The sequence below is a fragment of the Erinaceus europaeus genome, chromosome 5, assembly GCF_950295315.1.
Source record: "Erinaceus europaeus chromosome 5, mEriEur2.1, whole genome shotgun sequence".
In the NCBI taxonomy this organism is placed as follows: Eukaryota; Metazoa; Chordata; class Mammalia; order Eulipotyphla; family Erinaceidae; genus Erinaceus; species Erinaceus europaeus.
In genome coordinates, this window is record NC_080166.1 from 64452937 (window position 1) to 64470327 (window position 17391).

Genomic DNA, 17391 nt, shown 5'->3' on the forward strand with positions numbered 1-17391 from the left:
GGTTCCTGGCAATGCCTTTGTTCCCTGCATGTTTTTTCATTGAGCAGCTTAGAGGGCCTCTGTGCCAGGCGGGGAGGGTCTGGTAGGCACAGCAGCCCTGTGGCAGAGCTGTTGCCTCCAGATTGCTGTTACCCAGTTCGGTTCCCGGCAAGGCCTTTGCTCCATGCAGTTTTATTCCACTGAGTGGCTTTGAGGGCCTCTGTGCCGGTGGGACGTGTGTGCTGGGCACAACAGCCAAGTGGCAGCACTCTCGCCTCCAGATTGCCAGGACCGGTGCTCAGTTCCTGGCAAGGCCTCTGCTCCCTGCATGATTTTTCATTGAGCAGCTTAGAGGGCCACCGTGCTAGGTGGCACAACAGCCCAGAGGCAGCACTCTTGCCTCAGAGTGCCTGGACCGGTGTTTGGTTCCCGGCAAGGCCTTTGCTACCTGCAGTTTCATTTCATTGAGGGGCTTTGAGGGCCTACAGTGCTTGGCAAGAGGCTGGGTGGGTACAACAGCCCAGCAGCAGTGCTCTCGCCTCTGGACCAGTGTTCGGTTCCCGGCAAGGCCTTGGATCCCTGCATGTTTTTTTTTTTTTTTTTTTTAATTGAGCAGATTAGAGGGCCTCTGTGCCAGGTGGGAGACTTCGGTTGGCACAACAGCCCAGTGGCAGTGCTCTAGCCTCCCGAGTGCCGGATCGGTGTTTGGTTCCCAGCAAGGCCTTTGCTCCATGTAGTTTTATTTCATTAAGTGGCTTTGAGGGCCTCTGTGCCTGGGTGGGGAGGGTGTGGTGGGCGAAACAGCCCAGCAGGCAGTAGCGATTTTGCCTCCTGAGTGCCTGGACCAGGGATCAGTTCCCAGAAAGGCCTTTCTCCCTGCATTTTCCCCCCCATTGAGTAGCTTAGAGGGCCTCCTTGCCTAGTGGGGAGGGTGTGGTGAGCACAACAGCCCTGAGGCAGCACTCTCACCTCCTGAGTGCCAGGACCAGGGATCTGTTCCCCTTAAGGCCTTTTCTCCCTGCGGTTTTTTTCCCATTGAGCACTTTAGAGGGCCTCTGTGCCTGGCAGGGGTGGCGGGTGGGTGCAACAGCCCAGCAGCAGTGCTCTCACCTCCGGAGTGCCAGGACCAGTGTTTGGTTCCTGGCAATGCCTTTGCTCCCTGCATGTTTTTTTTTTTTTTTTTTTTTTTCATTGAGTAGCTTAGAGGGCCTCCGTGCTAGGTGTCACAACAGCCCAGAGGCAGCACTCTCGCCTCCAGAGTGTCAGGACTTCGGATCAGTTCCCAGCAGGGCCTTTTCTCCCTGCATTTTTGTTTCATTTAGCAGCTTAGAGGGCCTCCGTTTCAGTGGTAGGCTGTGGTGGGTGAAACAGCCCAGTGGCAATGCTCTTGTCCCCGGAGTGGCTTTGAGGGCCTCTGTGCCGGTGGGACGTGTGTGCTGGGCACAACAGCCAAGTGGCAGCACTCTCGCCTCCAGATTGCCAGGACCGGTGCTCAGTTCCTGGCAAGGCCTCTGCTCCCTGCATGATTTTTCATTGAGCAGCTTAGAGGGCCACCGTGCTAGGTGGCCCTTGGATCCAGGACCTTGGATCAGTTCCTGTCAAGGACTTTTCTCCCTGCATTTTTTTTCACTGACTTTCTTAGAGGGCCTCTGTGCCCTGTGGGGATGCTGTGTTGGGTTCAATAGCCCAGAGACAGCACTCTTGCCTCCTGAGTGGCAGGACCATGGATTGGTTTCCGGCAGTGCTTTTCTCTGACCCAGGTTTTTCCTTAAGTAGATGAGACCATGTGCCCAGGTTGCAGTCACAACAGGCTTTAGGGCCTCAGTGCCTGTTGTGAAGGGTTTGGTGGGCCCATCATTGCAGAAGTCGCTCTCTTGTCACCTGAGTGTGGGGACTGCAGATTGGATCCTCCTGAGGTCTTTTCTCTGTTGGAGTTTTTTACTCAAGTAGTTCAAGCTTTGGGCCCGGGATGCTGGCACCAGAGGGTTGGTGACCTCCTGTCCTAGTGGGAATGGTGGGCAGATGCCATAACCCGTTGCTTCTCCAGTGCTCTAGCTTCTCCTTTGTCTGGGCCATGTACGGGTTCCTTGTAGGTCTTTTCTGAACCTGAGGTTTTTCGTTAATAGTGCGAGCTCTGTCTCTAGCTTCTCCTTGTAGAGGCTAATAGCCCCCACTGTGTTCTTACTAATAAGTGTTCATACACTGCATACAATTATATGTAAATTTTCAGTTTTATTCAGAAAACTGAATTTGGACTTACCCTGGTTCGTTTTCCTCCTGGAAGTCCAAAAATTAGAGAGGAGAATGAGGACTGTCAGAACAGTAAAGGAAATCTAAAATGAGATAAGTAAAACCAGCTGTTAAAATTAATCTTGATAAAAATAGAGAGGAATGACTCATTGCATAGATTAGGGACTTTATTTCAGTATAAAAGTGATTTGCACTCTACAGTATTTTCAATTGTATGTACAAGAAGCCATGAAAAGTTGGTGTACAAGTTTACAAAATGGGAACTGCAGATTAAAATCGCAGTGTCACAGCTTCACCTTATTAGAAGAAATTCAAAGTATGAAATGAAGTGGTTCATATCATAAGCTGTAGAAATTTCAGTTCAACTGATTTTGATTTTTTTTTTTTTTTACCAGAGCAGTGCTCAGCTGCTTATGGCTTATGGTGGTACAGGGGATTGAACCTGGAACCTTGGAGCCTCAGGCATGAGAGTCTATTTGTATAACCATTATGCTAACTACCCTCCACCTTTTTTTTTTCTTTTTCTTTTCTTTATTTATTCCCTTTTTTGCCCTTGTTGTTTTATTGTTGTAGTCATTGTTGTTATTGATGTCGTTGTTGTTGGATAGGACAGAGAGAAATGGAGAGAGGAGGGGAAGACAGAGAGGGAGAGAGAAAGATAGACACCTGCCTGTGAAGTGACTCCCTTTGCAGGTGGGGAGCTGGGGACTTGAACCAGGATCCTCATGCTGGTCCTTGCGCTTCGCACCACGTACGCTTTAACCTGCTGTGCTACCACTCGACTCTTTTTTTTTTTTTTTTTTAAATATCACCAGCATTATCACTGGGGCTTGGTTCCTGCATAACTAATCTACTGCTACTGGTGGTCTTTTTTTCTTCCCTCTTTTTATTTGATAGGACAGAGAGAAATTGATATGGGAGGAGTTTGGGGAGATACTTGCAATACTTGCTTTACCACTCATAAGCTTCCCCACTGTTGGTGGGGTGCAGTGTCTTGAATCCAAGTTCTTGTACATAGGTAGCTGTGTGCTTCACCAGGTGCGCCGTCGCCTAGCCCTCTCACTTGATATTTTCATTACTTAAAGGATGGTAGTGTAAAGTGGCACTGCCTCTTTGTAATACAAGGTATTCCTCTAACTTTAAATAACCTGTAGAAATGAAAACATCGGAACAGCATATTAATAGGAATGTTATTACAGTTAATTTGCTATTTTATTGTAGAATTCTGTATAGTCTTAACAGAAGTCTTTTCAAAAGCAAAGTAAGTATATATCTTTTACTAATCTCAGAGGATCTTATAATATGTTCTTTTTATCTACATGAAAAATGAGTGTTTTTATTCTTGTCCATCATTATTTTGTTGTTGCTGTTTTATTTTTAGTTGTTTTTTTATATTTATTTATTTTCCCTTTTGTTGACCTTGTTGTTTTTTATTGTTGTTGTTGACCTTGTAGGATAGGAGAAAGAGAAATGGAGAGAGGAGTAGAAGACAGAGAGGGGGAGAGAAAGATAGACACCTGCAGACTTCCTTCACTGCCAGTGAAGTGACTCCCCTTCTAGGGGCTCGAACCGGGATCCTGGGATCCTTACACCTGTCCTTGCGCTTTGTGCCACATGTGCTGAACCCACTGTGCTACCTCCTGACTCCCTTTGTCCATCATTATTATCACTCTTAAAAGAGCTCTGCTGGGGCCAGATGGTGGTGCACCTGGTTCAGTGCACATGACCCAGGTTCGAGCCTCTGAACCCCACCTGCAGGGGGATAGCTTTGAAACTGGTGTTTGAAGCAGTGTTGCAGGTTTCTCTCTGTCTTCCTCTCTATCTCGTCTTCCTTCCCTCTCGATTTTTGGCTGTCTCTATGCAATAAATAAAGATAATACAAAAAATAAAAATAAAAAAAGAGGTCTGCTCACATCTGATGCCTTGGAGCCTCATTCATACAATTTTTTTGCATAGCCGCTTTTCTATCCTACTTGTCCTCCTAAGTGCTTTTTAATACACAAATAAGTTATTGAAATCAAATTAAGTAGAGAAAATATAAATAACTAATTGTTTTTATAGAAATGATTATAGATCACTTCTATACTGTTTAGATTTTGGTGAATGCTTTTGTACAGATTTTTAAATAGAGGTATTTCGTTACTGTTTGTTACAAATGCAGTGCTTTTCGTCTTTTTATAAATATTTTATTGACTTATTAGTTAGAGACAGAGAGAAATTGAGAGTAATGAGAGATAGGGAGAAAGAGCCACTTGCAGCACTGCTTCACCACTTCTGAAGCTTTTCCCCTACAAGTGGGGACCAGGGACTTGAACCTGAGCCCTTGTGCTTTGTAATATGTGTGCTCAACCAGGTGTGCCACTACTTCATTCTTTTCATTTTTTAATTTATATTATTTTAGTATCAATTTCTATTGTTAAATTATGAAAGTGGCAGTTATGCTTGGAAAATATTGACTCCTCAAAATATTCTGTGGACATTTTCCATGAGAAACTAACTTTTGTTTTGTGACAAATACCTTCAGAAAGTTTTCATTTTATAGCCAATTATAGCTCCTATTTGAGGGGCGCTTCTTTTGCCTGAGGGCAACAAACTTTAATAGAGTCTCTGATACCAATCTTACTCTGACCAAGAAGGCCAAGGTAACTATAGGAAGAGCTGACAGCTGCCCCCCTCCAACACCCCCACCCCCCACATCTCATTACTGTGTCTCCTTTTTATAAACAGGCAACCAGAGGCACAATAAAAGGCTTAGAACAAAATCTGTCAAAATGTGACCTGACAATGACAGAGCTTACTATCTGTAATTATTTGGGGAGTGTTTCTAGTATGTGAATACTTAGTGAAGTTAAAAAAAAAATTATCAGGTCTTCGTCCATGATGATGGACCTAATTTAGGGGATGGAAGTATTTTGCATACACCTACCTTAGTGAGATAGAAACTGTATCCATGTGCCAACAACTATACTGTAAACCATTAACCTCCCAATAGGAAATTTAAAGAACATATTAGAATTTCATTTTGAGATAACACTTTGTTATACTCAGGTGGAGAAATTGAACCCATAGAGTTCCTGAATACAGAATCTATATAAAATAAAGTCATTACTGAGAAAATAAGAACAATGATTCTGAGGAATTATGAATTTGTGATTGCTTCCTAATTATCTAGGGTAGTGTGTTGGAGTTTGGTTCTGGCTCGATTTAAGTTTAAATATAATTGCTAGATATGCAGTAAATGACTATTGTTACACGCATTGAAGATAGTCACATCTAGTTAAAATATTTATACTTTTTGAGAAGAATACACTGAATTTTTAAGATTCTGTTAAGTAATTTTGTGAGCTATGAAACAAAGATCTTGCTAAAAATGAGGACTATTATTGATAATTCTCAATGTATAAAAAGACAAACTGTTTTTATTTTCCCCTACACTAAGCTTTTGAAGGTTTTTTTTGATACTTGAGTTTCAAAGCCCCCAGAAATTTATTTATTATTGCTCAGTGCACTAGTATAGCTGTTTTCTCAGTTCTAATGTCTACAAAGTGATAATTTTAAAAGCCCATACAAAATAAAATGTAAAGAATGTTTAGTATTTTAAAATATTTTTTAAATCTGCCCCCCCTTTTAAAAAAATATTATTTATTCATTAATAAGAGAGATAGGAAGGGAGGAGAGAAACTGGTACACAGATTGAACTCGAGACCTTCTGTTTAAGAATCCAGTGCTTTGTATCCACATGCCAGCTCCTGATCTACTAAAGAAATATTTTCATGCATTCCCTTTTACTAATATTTTTCATGAACTATCTTAACGAACTCATTTAACTCAAGATGTTTGTGAATTAATCCCAGAAACATGACAATAGCATTGTGATTACTTTATCCATCATAAGACTATACAATTACAATATTTGGATTGTATAATTAAGTAATTATACAATCCAAAATGTTTTAAATTAAAATTTAGTGTCTTGGCTATTAAAATTTCAATGGGACACAAGTAAGTTATCACTTCATTTTTTTAAAAAAAAGTTATACTGAATTTAGTATATTAGGTCTTCCAATTCATTGACTGTTTATAACCTGTTTTGCGTTTTGCTTTTGTCATGAAGCAATCCATTATCTTGTAAAACATCCTACTTTCAGGGTCTAGGGGAGGCTGATTGAGATCTAGGTTTGAGACCCCAGTATATCACATGTTTTTGTTTTTTTTTTTTACAGACCACTTTTTTTTTCTTTCTATTTTATTTGACAGGATAGAAATTGAGAGGGGAGGGGGATACAGAAAGGGTGGTAGAAAGATAGATACCTGCAGATCTGCTTCACCACTTGTGAACTGACTTTTCATTTTTATGTCAAACTTTTGTTTTTATTTTGTTTTAAATTTTTTATTTAAGAAAGGATTAATGAACAAAAACATAAGGTAGGAGGGGTACAACTCCACACAATTCCCACCACCCAGTCTCCATAACCCACCCCCTCCCATGATAGCTTTCCCATTCTCTAACCCTCTGGGAGCATGGGCCCAGGGTCATTGAGGGTTGCAGAAGGCAGAAGGTCTGGCTTCCGTAATTGCTTCCCCGCTGAACATGGGTGTTGACTGGTCAGTCCATACTCCCAGTCTGCCTCTCTCTTTCCCTAGTAGGGTGTGTCTCTGGGGAAGCTGAGCTCCAGGACACATTGGTGGGGTCTTCAATCCAGGGAAGCCTGGCCAGCATCCTGGTGACATCTGGAACCTGGTGATTGAAAAGAGAGTTAACATATGAAGCCAAACAAATTGTTGAGCAATCATGGACCCAAAGCTTGGAATAGTGGAGAGGAAGTGTTAGGGAGGTACTCACTGCAAACTCTAGTGAACTTCTGCTTTCAGGTATATATTTTGCAGTAGTTTATAGATACGTGTGAACATAAGCTCTCTCTCTCTCACAGAAACTGGTGTATATCTAGGTTATGGGACTTTGTTAGAAAGTGAACTAACTACCTGAGATGAAATTAGAGTGTACTATAAAAGGAAAGGTCTCACCCGAGTAATGAAGCTGAAGGGTTGTCATTCCACACGTAAAGTTTCTGGACACAGTCTGAGGTGAAGCATGTTGAGGTAGCAATCATTGCGTTGATTAGGTTGTGATCGGTGGATGCAATATTATTTGGTTTGGATTGGGAGAGGCATATGGGAAAGTGGGCCCTATCCAAGGGTTCCAGGACTGGGGGAAGTAGGGGCTCTATCGTGGAGATGTGAGGTTCCTGCTGTCTTAGGGAGAAGATCTTCACATGCCAGACATCAGACAAGAAACTAATCTCCAAAATATATAAAGAGCTCAGCAAACTTAGCACCAAAAAAGCAAATGACCCCATCCAAAAATGGGCAGAGGATATGAACAAAACATTCACCTCAGAGGAGATCCAAAAGGCTAACAAACATATGAAAAACTGCTCTAGGTCACTGATTGTCAGAGAAATGCAAATTAAGACAACACTAAGATACCACCTCACTCCTGTAAGAATGGCATACATCAAAAAGGACAGCAGCAACAAATGCTGGAGAGGATGTGGGGACAGAGGAACCCTTTTACATTGCTGGTGGGAATGTAAATTGGTACAGCCTCTGTGGAGAGCAGTCTGAAAAACTCTCAGAAGGCTAGACATGGACCTTCCATATGACCCAATAATTCCTCTCCTGGGGTTATACCCCAAGGACTCCATAACACCCAACCAAAAAGAGGTGTGTACTCCTATGTTCATAGCAGCACAATTCATAATAGCTATGTCAAACTTTTGAAGGACTATCCTTTACAGAGTAAAAACTAAAATGAGATTAGAATTTTTCATCTTCTGTTATCTTTACAATTTAGATATGATCCCAAAACAGACACATGGACCATGGTTGCTCCTTTGAGTATGCCCCGAGATGCAGTTGGCGTTTGTCTTCTTGGTGACAGATTATATGCTGTTGGTGGCTACGATGGACAGACCTATCTCAACACGATGGAATCTTATGACCCACAAACTAATGAGTGGACACAGGTAAGTAAAGCACTAGTGTAACTATACCTACTTTCTTTAGAGGAGAGGGATGCACATAGCAATCTACCTATTTTTATTACCCTGAGCCAAAAGTGATTCATTTACTTCATTTTCACGTTCATTTGGTAAGACTTCCATTAAAATAACACTTATTTTGCCAGGTGGTGGCGCACCTGGTTAAGCGCACACATTTCAGTGTGCAAGGATCCAGGTTTGAGCTCCTGGTCACCAACTGCACGGGGAAAGCTCCACAAGTGGTGAAGCGGGGCTGCAGGTGTCTCTGTCTCTCTCCTTTTCTAGCTCCCCCCCAAGTTTCTCTCTCTATCTAATAACAAATAAATAAATTAAAAAAAATAAATAACAAATAAAAAATAAATAACTGATTTTAGTGTGATGTACTTTTTTATGCTTTAGTTTCGAATTATGTATTATTAGTGAGAGCTAGAATACAATGGAAATCTAGTGAAGTCATATTTTTGCTTGCTTAACTGTCTTTTAAGAGACTCATTTTTATATGCAGAATTTTTGACAACGTAGTACTGCTTTGAGCTCTGAACAGTAACTAAGCCATAAACAGATAATGATGAGTCCTTTGTTCAGTTCAAACATTCTGAATGGTCTGCCTTGTCTAAAACACTTGCTCCTAGATACTCATTTTGGCTAGGAAGATAGCATAAAGACAGTTAGCTGAACTTTTCTGTGAGATAGTCTTCCTCCAATACACATTGAAATTAGAATGGGAGGATAACATTGAGAACTAGCATCTCTGTTTCTGGTGACATGCTAGATGATGTGTGTTGGTGGAAATGAGAATAAAACAACCTACTCATTATGAAAAATTCCTTGTGCTGAATAGCCTCTGTAGTCTTGTCTATAATGGAAAGGACACATGTATTCCAGGCTTGAGTTCAGATAGCTCATTTTCTTATTTCACTGCCAGTATTATCACTAGGGCTTGGAATCTGTCTGACTCCACTGTCCCTAATGGCCTTTTCCTACTTCTTTTTTTTTTAATAAAAATAATGCATACATAATTAAATAAAACATTCCATTGATGAGTGCAGTGAAATCCTAAAAGCTGTACTTAGTTGAAGAAAAATAGTAAGTTTACTTATTCTTAAAGGCTCAGTGATTGGGCAATTCTACTTATAACTGTACTGCTTTTGATAATATGTAACCACATAGAGAAGTTGACATTGAACTAAGAAACCAAATATCTAGGCCAAAAGCCAGGTCTCCTTATTGTAGGAGTCAGACTCTTCCACTAAGGGAAATGAATTTGAATGGAGATAGGTAAAGCTGACTAGTAAGCAGGAAGGAATGGATGAAAAATATGAACAAATGAGTTCTGCAATATTTAATTGTAAGAGAAAAATCATTCCATATCCAAAATGCAGAACAAAAGTAAAAGAAGCTATTGATTACTGTGTTTTACATGGCTACACTGAAAGTTTAGGGAATATCATTTTTTATTTTCCTGAGTCTGTAATGTATCTCTAATGTATCCAAAGGGTACACTGCAGAGATTAATGTTTGTTAAATTGCTAAGTAAATGTAGCAGTTCAGTGGAATATACTTTAAACATGCCACCTACACAAATGAACATTAAATAAAGGAAGTTTATGAGTATATAAATGATGCTATATAATGAATACCTTCATTACATATTAATAAGAATGAGTCGTTATACTTATCATTCATCTAAAATTGAAATCAAAATAATGTATGTTGTAATAATGGGTACAAATGGCCTAAACACTATTTTCCCCCATCTGTATTTTATTACACATTTTCGAATAATATAGCATCTTACAGGCAGCAAAGTGCTACTGAAAATGCTTTATAATGACATTATTTCAATGTAATAAACATTAATTAAAAAAATTAAAATTACTTTAAAATTTTTATGTCCAGATCTTTTCATTATTTATATATTTATATTTAAGACTCTACAGGGACTATCAGCAGTCCCTTACTGAAATCCATGTGAAAACATTCAGATTCCACACACACACACCCCAAAACCCCTAAAACTCTATCTCCTATAATTTCCCCTCTCTTTACTGTGCAAGTGTATCAGTGGGTATCCCATTTATATTTGAACCCCCAAAAGCTATACTCCAGAATAAGTAAGGCACATTAAATTACTAAGAATATTTGGAAAACTCAAATTTTAAATATACTTCTTGGATAGTTAAACTATGTGAGAAGAGTAGTCAAGAAATCGATCTCTAATGTACATATAATGTAGGTATATGTTAGAGATCAACTGCCTACTAACTCTCTTACAAGGTTTTTTTTTTTCTTTTATTTATTTTTGTAAGTGGGTTAAGCGCAAGTGGCGCAAAGCACAAGGACGGGCAGAAGGATCCCGGTTCGAGCCCCCAGATCCCCACCTGCAGGGGAGTAGCTTCACAGGCGGTGAAGCAGGTCTGCAGGTGTCTGTCTTTCTCTCTCCCTCTCTGTCTTCCCCTCCTCTCACCATTTCTCTCTGACCTATCCAACAACGGTGACATCAATAACAATAATAACTACAACAATAAAACCACAAGGGCAACAAAAGGGATAAGTAAATATTTAAAAAAATAATCTTTCTTTATTGGATAGAGACAACCAGAAATCAAGAGGGAAGGGGGTGATAGAGAAGGAGAGAGACACCTGCAGCCCTGCTTCACCTCTCGCAAAGCTTTCCCCCTGCAGGTGCGGACTGGGGGCTCAAACCCAGGTCCATGCACATTATAATACGTGCACTCAACCAGGTACGCAACCACCTGGCCCCCTCTTACATAGCTCTTTCTTGTTATGTGTTTTAAGTAAAAGTGACTTTGACTCCCCCCAGAATAAACAATCCCAATTGTGAGTATCTGAAAAATACAGTAAATAAATAAATAAATAAATAAATAAAAGTTTCAATAAAGTTCAATTCAAAAGAGATATATGCACTCCCTTATTTACTAAAGCCATTATTTATAATAGTCAAGAATTGGAAACACCTTAAGCTTCCATCAGAACTGAGGATAAGTTAATATAAAGAATATGTATATAAAGCAAAAAAAAAAAAAAAAAAATCCTGCCTTTTGTGACAACATGGATGTACTTAGAAGGTATTATGTTAAAATAAAATATTAAAAAAAAAAAGAAAAGAAAAAAAGGGAGTCGGGCTGTAGCGCAGCGGGTTAAGCGCAGGTGGCGCAAAGCACAAGGACCGGCATAAGGCTCCTAGTTCGAACCCCGGCTCCCCACCTGCAGGGGAGTCGCTTCACAGGCGGTGAAGCAGGTCTGCAGGTGTCTATCTTTCTCTCCTCCTCTCTGTCTTCCCCTCCTCTCTCCATTTCTCTCTGTCCTATCCAACAACGACGACAATAATAACTACAACAATAAAACAAGGGCAACAAAAGGGAATAAATAAATAAAATAAAATATTTAAAAAAAAGAAGGTATTATGTTGGGGAGTCAGGCGGTAGCACAGTGGGTTAAGCACACTTGGCACAAAGCACAAGAACCAGCATAAGGATCCCAGTTTCGAGCCTGGCTCCCCACCTGCAGGGGAGACGCCTCACAGGTAGTGAAGCAAGTGTGCAAGTGTCTATCTTTTTCTCCCCTCTCTGTCTTCCTCTCCTCTCTCCATTTCTCTCTGTCCTATCCTACAATGACAACATCTACAACAATAAAACAACAAGGGCAACAAAAGAGAATAAATAAATAAAATAAAATTAAATAAATAAAGAAGGTATTATGCTAACTGAAATAAGCCAAAAGGAGAAACCTAAACTTTGGTATGCTTTTGCTCACATGTAGTATAGAGAAAACAAACAAATGAACTAAATGCAATCATCAAAAATAACCATGAGGGAGTCGGGAGGTAGCGCAGCGGGTTAAGTACACATGGTGCAGAGCGCAAGGACCTGCCTAAGGATCCCGGTTCGAGCCCTGGGCTCCCCACCTGCAGGGGAGTCGCTTCATAGGCAGTGAAGTAGGTCTGCAGGTGTCTATCTTTCTCTCCCCCTCTCTGTCTCCCCTTCTCTCCCCATTTCTCTCTGGCCTATCCAACAATGACGACATCAAGAACAACAACAATAGTAACTACAACAATAAAACAAGGGCAACAAAAGGGAATAAATAAATAAATATTTTAAAAAATAAATAAATAACCATGATTGAACTATATTGACAGAATCCAAACCAGCAAGATAGCTCACCTAGGAGCTCTGCCGCGTACACAGCCCAGGTTGAAGCCCTTTGGGGAAACCTGTGGGAGTCCTCTTTCTCAGAACAAGTCACCCTGAAACTATAAAGATTCAGCAATGATAAGTCCTCAGAAAAGGAAAGAAAACATGGATAGTAGTTTGCTATAAGGAACCAAATTTATAAAGCACAGGAGGATGAAACACACATGGAACGATAAACTGAACAGGAAATAAGAGTGGTGAGGCTGAGTTTGGAGAGAAAGATAGGATCTTTATTATCAGGGACAAAAATATACCATCTTAACTCTATGTAAATATGCAGAATTATGTTTTTGATTGATTGCACTTAACGGGATATTAAAAAGTAGAAATTCATCTGGAGGGTAAATAGGAAACTATTCCAGTCAAAGTAAAACTATATCCTGAAGTAAGCTGAAGACAGTAGGATAAAGAACGATTCTTTTTGATTTTTGAGATACAACCCTTGATTGAGGTAAGTCTCGGAGTTTCTGTCACAAGAAACTGTGTAGAGAATGGTGTGATTCATAAACAGAGAAAACAGTAATGGCACCTTTTGGGGACAAACGGAGAGATCCTTTTTTATACTCATTTATATAAATGGACATTGAGACATGCATGTACTCTACACTTCACCGAGAAACTGCAGTTAGTATTTTCCAGTTGAGAATAATCACAGGGTATTTGTATAATAGCAATTGTCTGTTTCATAGATAATTGTCCAGCATGGGAGAAAAAGGGGATAAATGAATATTTTGGTAGTCTATTGTTTGTTAATAATTTTTATACATGGCCATACTCACCTTCTTAATCCCCTAATATATCTATATGAGTAGATCTTACCAAATGTGCATCTGATTTATTTTATTGGTGAGGACTGAGCACTTGTACTATATAAAAGATAATTATGATGTGTAAAAAAATAGGTTTGAAAGTTATTAGGCAGGAGTTGGGCGCTAGCTCAGCGAGTTAAGCTCAGGTGGCACAAAGCTCAAGGACCAGCATAAGGATCCCAGTTTGAGCCCCCGGCTCCCCACCTGAAGAAGAGTGGCTTCACAGGTGGTGAAGCAGGTCTGCAGGTGTCTATCTTTCTCTCCTCCTCTCTGTCTCCCCCTCCTCTCTCCATTTCTCTCTGTCCTATCCAACAATGATGACGTCAATAAAACAACAAGGGCTACAAAGGGGAATAAATAAATAAATATTAAAAAAAGAAAGAAAATTATTGGGAACTGAAAGAGTGGCACTGTAAAGTATATACATTTTGGAATCAGGTATATTCCAATTTGCATATATGTGTGTAATGGGAATTTAACTACTGTCTCTTGATACTCAAAGATAATATATATGGAGGGATTATGATAATGGCTATGGTGATCTATAAAAATTATTCTTAACCATACTATGGACTGTCATATCCACATACCTTTTTATCCTTATGTTGAGCTTGAGTTCTTTATCTCTGATGCAGACAAGTCAGATTATACAAAATTAGTTTTAAATATATCCTAATGGGGAAGATTTTTTAAATAAAAAAACCTGCAAAAATATGGCAAGCAGTAATACATTTAAAAGGACTAATAGGTAATAGTGGTGATTTTCACATTTTGAGAGTGAGACCATGTCCATTCTCAATCTATAAGATGATATATAATCTAGGGCTCTTTCTTATATTGGATTCATTTTATTTTCTATTTGAAATAATAATCTATATTTTTAATATACCTTGATAATTTTGTACATAATTTATTCTTAGAAAACTATAATAAAATCATAGATAAGAAAGCTCAAATTATTAAAAATCTTGGCTCCCCTCTATGGAATAAATTTTCATTATAAACTCTATAAAAAGGTATTGTTTTAATATATTTCTAGCCAATTTCTTATTCAGGATTATTAAATACACTTCTCATTTCACTGGCTGCCATGAGGTGGAGGTTTTTAAATAAGTTCCAGTGAATTGTAATTATGGAATATTGAGGACAAAATATTGAAGTTACATCATTGTACATCTTTATTTGTAATAAATGAATAACACATTTGATTCAGTATGCCATCTGGGAAAATAACTTACTTCAGTAAGTCTACCTGAGGTTTCCTCTAAAGTATACTTCAAGCTATCACTATAAAATGTCACAGAAGTTTATTATACACAAACTACAGTGTTTATCTTTGCTGCAAACTTTTCCTACTTTCATCAATAATTCTCTAAGTGCCTGCAAGATTTAAAGTTGATATGCAAATCATTGTTTTATGTAAAAAGTCTTCTTAATGTTTCCATTAGGTTATTATATATGAATAATGGGGGGAAATATAGACACAATAATATACTTAGTGCACAAGTGGTTAAAATATATTACAATTGGATTATTTTGCTACAACAGTAAAATTTGTCTTAAGTTGTGTCTCATCTTTCTCAACAGATGGCTTCCTTGAATATTGGGAGGGCAGGTGCCTGTGTGGTAGTCATCAAGCAACCTTGACTTACCTTTATTTGGGATATTTCATTTGCTGGAATGGTTATTTTTCTATGAGAGGGCAAGCATGGGAATTTCCTGAGATGAGAACTCTTCGGGAACAAAGATTTCTACAGATTTACCTGCTGACATTAAAAGAGGTGGAAGAGTAAACAGAATTATAGGAAGAAGAAAACATCGGACTGCTACAGGAATAGTATCTGGCCATGCATTAGCTAGTTCAGAAGTGGTTGTTGGTAATTGGTTTTGTATTGTAGCATACAATAACTAGATTTACCAAAGGCTTGTTTTTCTTGAGCAATTAAAAACGAGAGACCAGTATTTGTGACATGAATACTTTTATGACAACTCACTCAATTGTTTTTATAATTTGTGGAGATATTTAAGAAGTTGCCAAGAGTAGAAGACATGCTATTTCATCTGACAGTGTCTGATAGGTTTATTATTTTCCGAATCAGATGTGATCCTATCAGGAGACACAGTGATGTTTTATTAAAACAAACATGCTTCTTCCTCATTTCCTAAGCTATGAAGGCAATTACAGAAAGAGATTCATATCTCTTGAATTCAGAAAATAAATTGTCCTCCTAATCAAAGCTGCATCTATCATCAGAAGCCATGGCTGAATTTTATTGCAACCATATTAGCAGTCTGAAGTTGGCAAACTCAAAGAATTGTTTTCATTAGGCTTGCCTCATTGCTTTGCTGAGCTAAAGACTCAGTACATTTTTGGGCTTTTGCCCTATACTGAGTTCAGTGTAAGCATGGATGCTAGTTATCCTGAATGTTACATATATATATAATATGCATATATATATCCATTGCATGCTGATGTAGAGTTATATTCATTAAAAATGACAGAATTTTGAGAGAGAAATATATAATTCATCCATTTAGAATATTAAGAACTGTCATTGTGAGGGAAGAAGCAGGCTTCAGATTGTCATTTATCACCTTTCAAACTTGTTACATTGATATGCACATTATTTTATGCCAAATGTTTGTAATTATTTAAAATATAATGTGGAAAAATTATACAGTGTCCTTAACAGACAACATGGAAATTTTAAATATAAGGAATAAATAACAGAAACTTTGCTTTTACTAGTGTATCTTCCTTAAATGAACTTTCAGATCTAAACTTGACAGTGATCCTGCAGAAATAACCAATTTTCTTTAAGAATATTAAGAAATATTTGTCCGTGGTCCGGGAGGTGGCGCAGTGATAAAGCGTTGGACTCTCAAGCATGATGTTGTGAGTTTAATCCCCAGCAGTATATGTGCCAGAGTGATGTCTGGTTCTTTCTCTCTCCTCCTGTCTTTCTCATAAATGAATAAATAAATAAATAAAATACTTAAAAAATAAATATTTATCCAACCAATAGTACGATTGTGACAACACTATACAGTCTTTTAATTTCTCTATTATACTCATTCGTTTGCAACAGAATTAGGTGCTTATATAGAGGACTGCAAATTGTGCAGTTTCTAGAAGAGGGACGAAAATCCACCACTCTGAACCATCACATTAAAGGTTTGGATGGAGGGTGAAGTGGGGTAGCAAAATTTTAGATTTTGCAAATCTAAAATCAAGAAAGATCCAGACAAAATTTATGAAGCAACTATTAGGATATCTAACATGCACATGTTTATTTCAGAATGGTTATGTTGCTGCAAGATGGTAAGCATGTATCAGTGATTTAAAAGCTATAAAGAATGCATAACAAAATTTTCCATTCTAATAATTCCTAAGAATTCACAACTCTGTAATGTTAAATATATTCAAAATTTTCTGCCCATGTACTTACTTCTTCCCATAGAACACACAAACTATAGTAGCTAACTAAAGTAGACAGTATTTTTTAGAAATGTTAAGGATAGGGAGTCCCGACGGTAGCACAGCAGGTTAAGTGCAGGTGGCGCAAAGCACAAGGACCAGAGGTAGAATCCCGGTTCGAGCCCCCAGCTCCCCACCTGCAGGGGAATCGCTTCACAGGCAGTGAAGCAGGTCTGCAGGTGTCTGTCTTTCTCTCCCCTTTCTGTCTTCCCTTCCTCTCTCCATTTCTCTCTGTCCTATTCAGCAACTATGAAATCAGTAACAACAATAATGACTACAACAATACAATAACAAGGGCAAAAAATGGGAATAAATAAATAAAAATAAAAATAGAGAAATGTTAAGGATAAAGGAGGAGATAAAGTAGCACATATCTATTTTTTAACCAACACAGTTTTGCATTGGTCATATTTGAGCTTGGTAATTTTACCAACAATTTTGTAAATAAACATTTTTTTCCCATGAGGCAATTCTCCCCCCCCCCAAATTTACTGCAGTTGAATAACTATTTTCTATATCCAGCTCATATTCAAGTCTGCTAATCTTTATGTTTTAAGAAAGGTGTATGTACAACTAACTGACCATATAAAAACTTTAAAAAAATATGAATGAGAGAAGAT

The 17391-nt window shown here is 38.6% G+C and overlaps 1 protein-coding gene across 1 annotated transcript in view; it reads left to right on the forward strand.

Annotated features, from left to right (window-relative positions):
• The window catches only part of KLHL1 (kelch like family member 1), a 200390-nt gene extending 184163 nt beyond the window's left edge, over positions 1–16227 (forward strand). Inside the window, exons 8-9 of the mRNA XM_060191907.1 lie at positions 8084–8255; positions 14881–16227. Of these exons, the coding sequence (XP_060047890.1) occupies positions 8084–8255; positions 14881–14940 (232 nt within the window). The 3' untranslated portion in view covers positions 14941–16227. The remainder of the gene's footprint in view (positions 1–8083; positions 8256–14880) is intronic.
• The last annotated feature ends 1164 nt before the right edge of the window (positions 16228–17391 follow it).